Source organism: Neopelma chrysocephalum, unplaced genomic scaffold (genome assembly GCF_003984885.1).
Source record: "Neopelma chrysocephalum unplaced genomic scaffold, ASM398488v2 Primary Assembly neopelma1_82, whole genome shotgun sequence".
In the NCBI taxonomy this organism is placed as follows: domain Eukaryota; kingdom Metazoa; phylum Chordata; class Aves; order Passeriformes; family Pipridae; genus Neopelma; species Neopelma chrysocephalum.
Window position 1 is genome coordinate 5,248,176 of NW_020897744.1, and position 13,483 is coordinate 5,261,658.

Here is a 13,483-nt window from a genome sequence, read left to right on the forward strand (position 1 = left end):
TAACCCCAAAAGATATTTTTCAACCAACTGCTCTGTTATATCAAGGGTATTAGGGCGGGATCGTTGTCCTGTTTTAATTACTCAGATCTTTTTGTGTTGATTTCAATGTGACTTCAGTATCCCATAGCTTTTTAACAGCTCTTATAGGGTTTGCCATCTGCCTTACCAGCATCCTTTAGTCGGTTGCATTTTGTAGGGATGCATTTGCTGTTATTTACTGTGCTTTAGTGCAAAAGAACTCCATAAGAAATGATTGGAAGCAATAGTTCCATTTTCCAAAACCAAGGAAAGAAATTAAAACCCTGTTAAAAACTGGATTTTGGTAATTGCTGCCAACTCTTCAGCTCACTGTTCTCTGGTCTGTTTAGAAAACTGAACTGAGTGTCATATATAATGCCCAGCTTGGGGCACTAACAGCACCGGTGGACCTGTGAAAGTGTTGAAGGAATAAATGTAAACATCATTTAGATGAGTGCAGGGCTGTAACCAGACAGGCTGAATGCAGTGGGATCACCCAGGGGGGGTTGAGAGGGTGTTTAGGCTGTCACTGGGTGAGAGCCAGGGCTGTAACCACCTTTGACAGACAGCTTTGTGGGAAGTCCTTGCCAGAGGAAGGTGTGGATACGCTTTAGCAAGATGCACTTTAAATGTTTGGCAAATTAATTTCTACTGATTACTATTTATTTGGTGTAATCAGAAGTGTGCTGTTCTTGCCTGGGGCTGGAAAGGAGTTTAAAAGCATTATTAGCGTGAGCTTAACAACACTTTCATCCTATACATAAATATTACCCTGTTTTCATGGATAAAAGCTCTCAATACTGGCTGAACACTGTTCCTGCTGATCTCATTATGCCAGGAGTGAGGCTTTTTGGAAACTGCATCCCAAATGATTCCTCACAGCTCTCCCAAGATTTACAGATCTCATGACTGCTTAAGAACCCTATCGGGCAGGTTGTTAGGCACCTCCAGAGGTTTTACAAGTTTAATTTCCGTGGCAAAACAAGGATGTTTGCTTATTATCTTCCAATGTAATTGTTGGCTCTCCCTGGCTTCGTGCTTCCCTTGCATCTGCTGTGCCTGCCCGTGGAAGGGTCGTCGTGTGGCTCCTTGTCTTGTCTGCAGTCCAAGGTGCCAAGTGCTGGCTCTGATAAACTGTCAGTGCTGCAGAATGTTCTGCACTGCCTGAGATTTTGAAAGGCTGATATTTGTTCCAAATGCAAATTTGTACAAAACAGGCCGTATTCTCCTGAGCACAACTCTCCATATCTCCTCCCAGGCACATGCTCAGACGGTGCTCGGGGAAAGGGGGGATGTTTTGTGTGGAGCATGCTAATTATGAAACGGGTTCCATCAGCCATCTCTGCAAATTGGCCTTAAAATTACCAGAACCCCAAAGTAGCATTAAAACTGCCTTGTAACAGCAATAATGGATGAGCTTCAGTGCAGCAGGCGAGTGTGTCGCAGGCTGAGGCGTGGGGAGTGCTTGGGACTTAGTGGAATCTGGTCCTGGTAGTGAGGTTTTCCCTCCACAGCACATCTCAAAAATAAAGATGATGGACAGAGGCTTGGTGGCATTTCTGTGTAAGAGCAATTTAAAGGCCCTCAGCTATTTCAATCACAACCTCTTTAGGTCTTTGCTGAGAAAAGCCATCCCCCAGTTTATGCACAGTCCTGACACTCATGCAACAAATTGCTCTGCGTATTTCTGTTTTCTTTTAAAGCATTAGTTCTTTTTAAATGGTCATGACCTGTTGTGGAGGAGCTGCTCTAATGTTTTGTTGTAGAGTCAGAGCCTTCCTTTAGGCTGGAAACAGGCACAGACTGGTGCTCAGCTGTGCCATGGGCGTGGAGGAATGTTGCTTTTGTCCTGATTACCTTCCCTATAAATAAACCCCAGTTATTTATTTAGTCAAAAATGCTGCCCTATTTTTAAAGCTGAAGATAAATTGCATTTCCAGAACCTCTTGCTGGTGCTTCTCTCAGTGCCTCCCCTCAGCAGTGCCCAGAGTGCTGGGGGTTGGATTTGAAGGCAGGATGAGAAGTGCCCGGGAATGAGGGTACAGCCCATTCCAAACCAGCCAAGGGCTGTAGGAGGGGGTGCACTGCTCCATGGTGTGTGGGAGCTGGAGACCAGGTCAGCCTCCTTTTACTTCATTTAAGAGGATTTTATTAGACAGTGGCTGCCTGGTTTTTGTCTCAGGCTGCTCTCTCTGGGTCCCAGACTTTCTCCCCTCTGAGCACAGGTACAACAGGGACACCTGGGCTATTCCCAGGCTCGGGCAGTGGCTGGAACAGGGTTAGTGTGTGTTTTCTTTGCCTTCAGTGCTGAAAGTATGAATTGTCCTGCCCTGGAAAGTGCTTTAAAGAGTAGAGTTTCTATCAAAGCTTAGGCATAAACACCAGAACTCACCTCTCTGGCACGTGGCCTTTTTTTGGGAGAAGGATGATCTCCCATTGGCTTTCCCAGTTAACTTATTTCAGACCAGCTTCCTGCTTCCATCCCAGGAAGGAGATGTCAGCAGCAATCCATGGCCTTTCTGAACCTCTATTTAAAGAGCAGAGGTTTCCAAAGCTGCTTGCTCAGCCTCCCTGCCCATCCCCTGTGCTGCCTGTCTCTGAACCTGGGATCAGGGATGAGCCAGGCCAATCCCACAGGCTTCCGCCTTGGCTGCTGTGGCTCTCCCACCTCCAGTTTCTGTGGGATGTCCAAACCAGGCCATGGATGGTTTGAATTTAGGTCTATTTTAGTATCAAAATGCCCATTTAGGGCTGTAATTTACTGCTGTCTGCCTAGAAGAGTAGACAATGTTTGCTACCAACTGCTTCCTGTCCATCAGGAGAAAATGCTTTTACAGGAGGGATGGGGTGGAGTATTTTTGGTGTTTTGGAGATGCTGGTTTAAGCTTTGTTTTTTTAACTTCCAGTATCTTTTTCGAGCAGGACCAAAAGTCTTGTATTCATTGGCTTGCCACACGTTGGGTTTTAGGTTTGAGTGGGCTGTTTGTCTCTTGAATTCCAGGCTAAATTTAATAAGTTTTGGCACTTCACATTGTTTCAACTATCAATAACTTCTTCAGCTAAGCACACTGAAAACTTGCTGGAAATTGTACTGCTGCTTGCCAAATTATGTCTGCATAATACAGCTACACATGCAAAATCATGTCTAATGTAAGTGTGAGTGTGTATTTGTGTGTATAAATATATATGTATGTGGATATATGTGCACACAGACATATGATACAGGTATCATTCAGATTTCTTCCTCTAATTGGCACCAATTCACTGCCACTCCCTGTAAATGGTAGATTTTTAATAAATGTGCCATTTCCTTTGCCCTTTTGCTAAGAAAATTGATATAATACAGGGCCAGGCAGGCTTTCTTCTCCAGGTTTGCTGACATAAACTTTACAGAAAGAGAAATGTTTTAGGTTTAAAATCCCCTGTTTCACAGATGCACACACAGCTCTGGACTCTTCAGTTAGGCAGAATTTCACTGTATCTTCTCAAATGCCTTTTCCCAGACAGCCTTTCCAGAATATTTCTCCATTGTCCCTGTGTGAACTGTGTCAGGTGGGAAGAACAACAATAACTCACTCTTAATTTTTCTTTTCTTCTGTCTAATCTCTCCATTTTGCACCGATTTTCCCGCCTCTTTGGGGAGGGGGAGTGAATTGTGGGGCTCTCCTACTGTTCACAGCCTGACCTTCAGCACGTTTTTGTGTCTCCAATAAAGTCTGGAGCTAATTTTCCTCTCGGGATTTCTTTCTCTGAGCCGTGTTCTGAGCTCCTGGATGCAAAAGGAGGACAGGGTCTGACATCCCCAGCTGGGTGGCTGCTGTGGATCTGAACATCTTCTGCTCTTTTATTGCACAACAGGAGTTTAACGGGGTGCCTGTTTAATACATGGCATCAAAGTGCATTAGCAGTGTGCATTTGCAGCTTTGTCAAAGCAGGGATGAAAGAACTGGCAGGTCACTCTGAAAGCACGTGGCAAAACCCTAAGGAAAAGCATTTAATCTAATTTTACCCATCATTCGTAACTGTCTGTGCTTGGAACGAGGTGATCATTCTAAACAGGCAGCAGTTCTCTTCTAGGGTGGGTTTTCTCAGTGCTCTTTCTTTTCTTGCTGGATTTTATGGCTCATTCTTTCCCCTGCAGACAGGGCAGCTCCCCTTCCCTGAGAGGAGCTGTCAGAGCTCTGCAATGTGCTTCCCATCCCCTGCCCTGAGTGAGCTCTCCTGCTCAGGGAATGGATCTCTCTCTCTGTAGCTCTGGCCAGTCCTAAATGTCACATTTAATTAATGAATGACTGCAGGAAAGGATTGCAAGGATGAGTTGAAGCCCTGGCAAAGCACAGCTTCTACAGAAAGACTGAAGGCAGTCCATCAGAGAGAAAGTGGACAAATAAAAGGGATCATGGTCCACAAAAAGCTGAACAAGAGTCATTCCTGGCAGGGCACACGGCTCTCCAGAGCCACAGGAAAAGGCACAGTGAGATTCAGTGCTTAGAGGCAGAAACAAAGCTCACTTGGATTTAGAGACCTATTGAATTCTTCATTACTTCCAGCTTTTAAATCAAGACAAGATCAATTTATAAACCGGGATTTGTGGACTCGATGCAGATGTCCTTAGCCAGCTTCTTTCACAATTTATGCAGGAGACAATTACTTTTTTTCTGCTTCTAGAGGTGTGTTATGAAATTAAGGTCATTCCAAATTAAGGACAGGGGGTTGCCTTTTTTTTTTTTTAAACTTTCATCCCTTTCCCTGGTTAGGGCTCTGTTTTCTGTGAGCTCTGGTCTCTTCATGGGGAAGTAATTTGTGTTTTCCACTGCTCCTGTGTAGTCTGACTGATTCTGTATGACCTGCCTAAGGGTGTCATGTCCTATTAGAGGAGTGGAGACCAAACTACAGTATCTTGGATACGGAAAATTTTCCTAACGTGACTTTGTCGTTTTCCACAAGTGGAATCACAAATTTTTGAGGGAAATACAAAGTGGCTGGAGGTGGAGTGGGAAGGGAGGATGTGACCTTTCATACTGATATGGATTGCTGATGGTTTAGGAAACAAAATGATCACTTTGTAACATAAATACAATATACAGTATGAGTACAATATGAATATACAATACAATATGAATAAAGCCAATATCCCAGGTTACAGCACAGTCCTTGTTTGAAGGCTGGTGGTGCTGAACAACCTCGAACTTCACTCTCCCCATCAGCAAAGCAAAATACAGGCTGAGGAGCAGTAGCAGAGTGTGTCCTGGGCAAAGTGCTGCTGAGAGGACTGGACAGAGCTTCCTTCCCTCAGCACCTGCCATCAGGAGAACTCCAAAGCCAGGCAGGGAATCTGAGCTTCCCAGTTCCCGTGGAGTGGCCGGTGGCTCTGTCTGCCACCAGCATCTGGGGCAACTGCTTTACTCTGTCCTGCCCTGGGTATGAACTGAGCAGTGCAGCACAGCTGGGCAGGTTCTTACTTCACTTCCCTTATCTCTTTTTGTTTCTTCCCCTCCTTTGCAGTACGTGGTGATCCCGACACGCCGGGCAACCGCAGTGGCCTTGCAGAGTTTCACTTCACACCTCCTGGGAGATGCTGGCAGTCCTTATCTCATTGGATTTGTAAGTGCTCACAGCAGGCTCTGGCAGGGCTGCCTGCCTGGGTTTGCTTCTGTTTACTAACTGCTCCTCTCGAGTGCCAGGTTAGACCCTGCTGGGAAGGGCTGTGCCTGTGAGCAGAATGGGAAGTGGTGCAGAGCAGTGCAAGTGTTTCACGTGCTGCAGCTCGAACCTGGGAGGGCCACTTGGGGGGGAGAAATGAGCTTCTACATCTTTTTAGCCTCAGGCATTTATAAAGCTTATAGACAGCTCTGTAAAGAGAGAGTGTTGCTTCTGTGGTGTGGACAAGAGGTTGGGTGAGAATCGTGTGTGTGTGTAACTGTTAATCTGATCCCTTAAATAACTACTTATAAATACAAATAACTACATGCAGCTGTCCTGCCCTGCTGATATTTTGTACCTGGTTTGTATGATGATAAATCATAGAATTACAGAATATCCTGAGGTGGAAGGGACCACAGGGATCATTAACATCCACAGGACACCCCAACAATCACACCCTCTCCCCGAGAGCATTGTCCAAACATTCCTTGAGCTCTAGAAGGTTTGGGGCTGTGCCCACTGCCCTGGGGAGCCTGTTCAGTGTCCAACCACCCTCTGGGGGAAGAACCTTTTCCTGAGATCCAACCTGAACCTCCCAGTGATGGTGTAAAATCCATGGCAGGAAGGATGTGTGTGTTTTGGGGGTTTTATTGGTGTTCCTTCTGGGGTGTTCCCTTCTGTGACTGCTGCAGTGATTGGCCTTGGTCTGTCTGGGAATGTCCCTTCCTATGCCACCATTATCCTGGTGCAGAGTGCAACAAAAGACCCAGCTCCAAAATCTGGCATCACAGTTGAAAATGTAAGGCCTGGGAAATTTAATGAGGGGAAAAAAAAATCTAGATATACCAGGGAAATTTCTTTTCCCTTCTGCAGAGTTTGATGCATTGAGAATGAGAGATCACTGATCATCATTTATAAAATACAGCAGCTTCCACACAAATCCCTGAGTGATGCTCAGGGTGTTTTGAAGGTGCCACTGTTTTCCAGTGATGTAACTGGGATCTTCACTGGTCCCATCACCTGAGAGACAGGGCTTTAGTGTGCTCCCCCAGCTCAGAACTGTGTGACACAGCTGCTGGGTGCTGGGGGGCTTTTTTAGTTTTTAAACCCATCATTTCTCATCGATTCATCCTGTCGACACTGGTGTGTGCACCTATACATATGTATTTATATATATATTTATTTTTGTGAGTACATCTATTTAAATATACATAAATATTTACTCTGGAGTGGCAGCTCCCCACAATGCTGTAGCTGCTGTGTAGCCCTCTGGAACACACGTGAAAAGGCAGATAGAGATAAGGCTGAAAAGACCAAAGAAATGAAAAATGTCTCAAGAGAATAAAAATGCACAATTTAGCTTACTCTTTATTTACTTCAGTGTTCTGGGTACCCAGGGAGAAGGGATCTTATTTTAGAAATTATTTGAAGGTGGCAAGAACAAAGGAATTGCTGGAAGAGTGGGGAATGTGGAGGAGGAGGATGAAACAAGCAGGGCAGGGAGCTTTGAAGGCTGGGGATGAGGGCAGGGCTGGGGCAGGCCAGGCTGCCTCAGGTGACTCTGCTACATGTTCATCCTTTTTCTTACGTAAAAGGGATGTCCAGGAGGAATACCGAGGACCCTGAATGACTGCAATTAATCTTGAAAGTTGCCTAAGGCTCTTTAGTGTCATAGATTAAAAAAAAAAAGGTCTTTGGTTGTAGAAATAATGTGCCTTGCCCTTCTGGTCTTCAGAGATCAAGCAAGTTGTGTTACTTAAGGATGCCTGGCTGACAAATGCACAACCCCAATTTAATGGCTGCCTTAGGCTTTCTTTAGGCTGGGAAAATATTAATTATTATTTTGAATTATCCTTTTTTAATGCTGTAATTGTTGGGCAGTTGTGATTTGGGAGGAGACTCCTCAAGCACAAGTCTCTGTGGCAGGAGAGCAGGAGTGAAGCACTATTTCATGGGAGGATCCAGCATCCATTTGTGTAACCTCTGCACTGGCTGGACTCATCCTCCCTCTGCTACAAGGACTGAAAGGTCCCCTGCAGCTTCCACATAGCCCAGGGAAACAAATACTGGTTAAAGTGAAAGGACAAACAGCCAACTTCTCCAGCAGAGCTAAGGCCAGGATTCAACTGGAGTGTTAAAAAACACTGGAATTGTCCAGCTGCAGTGCAGGATGGAGACCATCCTGAGAGATTGAAACGTCACCTGGGCAAGTTACAGAAGGGGCTTGGGTTCTGACCAGGGTTTTCAAGGCAGTCTGTGAGGGCTAAGCAACCTACTGCTGTCGGCTTTAAGGGAAATTTGGGAACCCAGTTCCCACAGTCCTGGGAATCCCCAGTCTGAGGGCATCAACTCCCACTGCTGTGACTGCAGTTACCAGAGGCAGGCCCAGAGCAGGGGGAGGTTTTGAAGGGGAGCTGCAGAAGGCCCTGGAGGTGTTCAGGGACAGACTGGACATGGCACTCAGTGCCATGGTCTGGTTGACACGGTGGTGTTTGGCCGTAGGTTGGACTCGATGACCTTGGAGGTCTTTTCCAACCCAAATCGTTGTGTGATTCTGTGAACTGCACTGACAGGCAGGCTCAGAATGGGTGAAACTCAGCCTCCTGATCACTTGGGTTCACCTGAGATCCTGGAGCTCTGCTGTGTCTTCTGGCTGCTTATAGAATCCATCTGAAGCTCCCTTGCTGAGTGATCAGGGTTTTGATCTAATATGGGTGGGATCTTACATGGTTTTGGTGAGTTCATAGTGAACTTCCCTCTAAGAGTGCTCTTAATAAAGAACCAGATCCCCGTGGCCTTGCAGGACTGAGCTGTGGCACGCAGTGGTCTCTGCTGGATGCCAATAAATGTTGTACTGACCTTAAAAATCCTCGTGTGGAGCACAGAAGGTGCTGATCAGCTGCAGCCTCAGGGGTGTGATTGCTACCATACTCTGGGGTGTGCCCGGAGAGCTCAAGGTCAGACTCAGTTACTTTCTGTAACTTCCCCCATTCCACACCTCACACTGCAGCTCCTTACCCAAAGCCCCAAATACCCACTGGTGATTAAAAGCTAAGAGGCAGGGAGCACACATGTGTGGCTATTTTTCATGTCTCTTTAAATATTGATAACTTTTATTATGGTAAAAAGGCTTAAGAGTGACTTACAAAGGAGTTATGCAAATGCAGCTTTGGGGTGGCAGCTGTGATTTGCATAAGGCTTTGCTACCTGCCAAGCACTGAGATCAGTTACTGTAAATCAGCACTGCCTGTTCATTCACAAATAAGAATAGGCATTGCTGTGCTATTTCATTAGAGGAGACAGCTTTTATTCCTAGAGAACTGTAACTTTTTTCAGGACCTTTGTGCTAACCAACCTGCAGAGTTTAAATGGTTTCTGTTTAACAGCTCAGAGTTGTCACTCCGTGCTTTATTCTTGAGGTAGTCAGTGAGAACTCTCACCTGCTCAGGGCATTACACCCAAACATCTCTAGTACTTTTCTGTCTTTGACAGCTCCCACTATGCACAGAAGAGTTAAGGGAAATGCCCCAAATCCCACCACTCATGTTGAGTATCAGATAAAGGTCTTCAACTGCTCTCTCTGTGCCCTGGACAGCAATTCAGACTTGGAAGAGCCAAGTGGAGGGAGGCAGCAGCACACATGAAATAGTTCCCTCTTCTCAGGCTGCATCTCAGCTCCAGCTCCTTGTGTTAGCAATTCTGGTTAGATCTTTGATGCCCTTTAAAATTAGACAACTGTAAGACATGCCAGTGAGTCCCTGCTCCTGTGTCCACCCGTGCACATGGATGAACCTGTCGTCCCTACTGAGGGTTTGCATTGTCCTTCACGCTGCTGCTCCACTCCCTGACATTCTCTTTTCCTTCAGGAACACCGAGTACAGGCAGAGTTTGTTTTTTATTTTGAGGTTGTGGCCTGGGGCTTTTTTTTTTCCTTCCTCCAAATTCATCATTTGCTTCCTTCCTGAGCACAGCAGTGCTTTCCTCTTCCACCCTTGCCTTGCCTGTGGCTGTGATGAGAAATGGGCACCTGCTGCAGGCACTGCTCTCTCTACACGTGCCAGGGCAGTTGCTGTGTGGGCACACAGTGTCCTCACTGCCCTGGTGCTCTTGGCTCTCCTGCCAGCTTAAATTCTCTCTCATCTTCTCTGTGCAACCATCCATCAGGTCTAGGGATAGGAGCCTGTCTGTATCCACTTGTCACCTGGCAACATCAGCCTGTGAGGAGGGTGTTTTAAAGTGCCAGAGATCAGCTCCCCTCCACCTTTTGGTGGGCTAAAAGCTGCTCCCTGGGCTCCTGTGATGGTGTTTCCCACCTGTCCTGACCTCCTTGGCTCCTGTGATGGTGTTTCCCACCTGTCCTGACCTCCTTGGCTCCTGCTGTTTCAGTTTTACTGGAGGGACACCACCTCCAGCCACTCCAGGATGGAATTCCAGTCTGGCAGCTGGGCTGTGGGAGCCTTTCACCCTTCACTTTTCTCTCTTCCCCAACTCTCCTATGTGAGCAGGCTGATAAACTGGATCTAATGAGCTACTTAAGCAGCAAGAATGCTAATGACCTTCCTTTAGCAAGTAGTTAGTAGAGCAGTGTTAATTATCCGGGGTGCAAAGTATCAAGGCAGGGAGATCAGCTTTTCATTAGGGGCAACCAAGGAAAACTGCGGTAAATGCAGCAATTAAGTCACTTTTTAATGAAAGTTATAAGTGGAGGTGCAGATTTTACAGCACCTTGTCCCAGTTTGAGACAGCCCTTTTTGGTGATTTGGTTTGCAGGTGTTTACCCAACCAGGTACAGAAAGTAGTTCTATGTGTAAAGGCTTCCCTGCCTGAGGAAGCAGAATTCACGTATTATGGTTTAAAATTCGTATTTTATGGTTTAAAATGCTATGGCTGCTTCAGAGTAGGACATGCTTACTCTGGGAGAACGTTTTTTTTCCAGTTCAGTTTGCTAGATTAAAACAGGCCACAGCCCACTGGGACTCAGATCCACTGCTGTCTGACTTACAAGCAGGGCAGTGGAATAAAGTGGATGGTTGGGGTGTGATGCTGCAGTCTGGGTGCTCTGTCCCTGTCTGACCTGTGCAGCCATTCCTCAAATACGGCCCGTGAGGTGCTTGCTGGTGGTTCCACAGCACTGTCCCTCCTGCCAGAGCAGGGTGAGAGGTGAACCTGAGGTCAAAAAGGCAATCATGTACTGTCACAAATATGTGCGAAATATTCTCCTGGCATCACTCTCTGTTTCAGGGACCATCAGGAGATACTCCATTGCTGTTGGGGGCCTAAAGAGGGGACAGAGGTCTCCCATCTTGTTGCCTTTGGCGGCATGTTTTAATATTTATAGTGTACATGAGTGTGTACAGGCAGCATCTTCCAGCATCTGGTGGGGTTGGTAGATGAAATGTGATACACATTTATGGTTTTCATTGTTCTTTCTTTACCAAATCCCAGCTGCTTGGCAGGTGTGCTGTAACCCTGATGGTATCACTCCTCCTGTAGAGATCTTCCCCCACATTTGGGCTTGTGTATGACCCAAAATGTGGGGGGTAAAATGGGACTTACCCTTGCAAGTCTGAACACCTGGTGTGCCTGTGTCAGGGAAATACTGTGAGGAAGAGAACCCCCCCTGCCCCTCAGCCTCATTACCTGTTTCTTCAAGCAGTAACTTTAAGTTGAGGATTTCTCTGGTCCAGGCTGAGCTGAGTAATTAAAAGCCTTTTTCATAGTGTACTGAAAGGCCAAATCTTTGACATGGCTGTCAGCTGCAAAATAAAGGGAGAATTAACCACCTGGAGACCAATCCTCATGGGATTTATCTCCTCATTGCAACAAGCTAACAAGCTTCCCACTTCTGATGACTCAGCAACAGACAAGATTTAAGTCTGCCCTAAAATCCCAAATGACTTCCCATCTATAAAACACTCTTTGCCAAGGGTTCACAGCCTGCTCTGGTGTTTTTCCAGAGCTCTGTGCACCTCTCATGTTCATGACTTTGGTTAGATGTGCAGGTTCTCAGTATTTTTGATAAATGTTCAATGCATGTGAAAGTCTCTCATTAGAGAGAAGCCCAGAAATCCAGAGAGGGTCATTGTTGCACTTGAGTATTTCAGATTCTGTCCCATCTGCTCTGTCACTCCTCCTGTGCACTAAAAACCTCATTAAATAAGTGGTTTGTTCCTCTGAGCTGCCAGAGACCCTGTGTGCTCCCAGCAGGGACAGTTTTCATGGTGCTGAGCACCTTCCAGAACGAGGCATCCCAGTTCTGCAGCACAGGGAATTCCTTCCTTCTCCTGGGACACACAGCCAGGGAAGGGGCCCGTGCTGCAGGGAGAGGTGGGGGACAGGGATGCTGCTTAAGGAGGTGCTCCCAAGTCATGGTCCTGTGCCACAAACCTATTTCTTTGTGGGCTTGGGCACCCCCATCCCTACACACGTGAGTTCCTCCACATTCCCCTGGGGTGAGGAGTCTCCCGCTGGGACAGGAGGAAGCCCAGTGTTTAACTTAGAAAACCCCTGGGCAGATCAGACCTGGAGAGAAAGGCAGTGAAAGACACAAAGAAAATAGATTTACAACCCTCTCCAGAGGGTTGCAGAGGAGGCAGATGTTGCTCTGCCCCCCAGATGTACCAAGTCCACGTGTTGGCATCGCAGCAGAACCCCCGATGGAGGATCCGCATCTGCTGCAGCCTTTGGACCTCTGCTTTTTCAGCACCACGTATTCCATGCAGCCTGGGGGGGGAACAAGGGCATAACCACACAAACCTGCCATGGGGGAAGCAGTGCAGAGATCCTTGCTGTGGGTATTTCTGGGGCAAACTGGGGTGCCACACATTAATGCAGGATATTGGTATTGTCACTGGCCAAGTATGAAATCTGTTTGCAATCTCAAAAGGATGCAATTAAGATTAACAGAATTTTTTTGCCTTTTTTTCAATTCAACATCCAAACATGCTGAGGTTAAAACTGAAATAGCTTTTAGACCATAATTGCTTTTACCTTTCTGTAGTTGTCTGAACAAATATTATTAAAAAAATCAGGTTTACTTCCTCTTATTATAAAGTGTTTCTCGTGCCATTTAGCACAGTATAAATGCTTGTGCTCCCCCACAGGCCCAGGAAATTGTTTACTTTATAAAATCCCTTATTTTTGCTTTCTCATCTTCATTTGCATTCATATTAGATTTAAAAAAAAAAATCAAAGAAACCTTTCACATGCATCTCTGACTTGGGAGTGGGTGCACCCCAAACCATTGTGGTGACACTGTGGGGCTACAGGGAATATTGTGTTAAGGAACTGTACTGAAGAGAGCAGCCAGGGAGAACCTGGCTTGTATCAAACTGGTAATCATGAAAATCAGGTATTTGTGCCAGAAATAGCCTTTTATGTAGCAGGATTTGTGCCCAAGTGGCAATGTCAGAAAAACCAAGCAATTACACAGGAATTGAGATATTGGCTTGGTAATGAGAGGGAAGGAAATGGTGATTGCAGAGATGTTGTTACCATTCCACCATTTAATTAATAAATCATTTCTAATTAATAAGTCAGTTCATTTCCCCCCCCCCGTTCAGGAGGGACAGAACAGAGTCTGAACACCTTCCCTGGGCTCAGCCCACCTCGGCTTCTACTGCATCCATGGCCTGTCCCGTGTTCCAAAACACACCCTACATGCTTCCCAAGGAAGTAGTGAAGTTTCCCTTTGTTTCCTGCATTGTCTTCTGCCCTGGGATGGAGGCACAGCCAGGGGTTTGGGGTTTGGGGTTTGGGGTTTGGGATCATGCCCGCTGCGGCTGCGCTGTCCCTTCTCCGGGAAGTGGGCACTTTGTCCAGC

The 13,483-nt window shown here is 46.4% G+C and overlaps 1 protein-coding gene across 2 annotated transcripts in view; it reads left to right on the top strand.

The window, feature by feature from the left end:
* LOC113971224 (protein spinster homolog 2-like) overlaps positions 1-13,483 on the top strand; it is a 132,868-nt gene that overhangs the window by 96,743 nt on the left and 22,642 nt on the right. For both annotated transcript variants that reach the window (XM_027690913.1, XM_027690915.1), the window contains one exon: positions 5,524-5,622. In XM_027690913.1, coding sequence (XP_027546714.1) covers positions 5,524-5,622 — 99 coding nt within the window. The remainder of the gene's footprint in view (positions 1-5,523; positions 5,623-13,483) is intronic.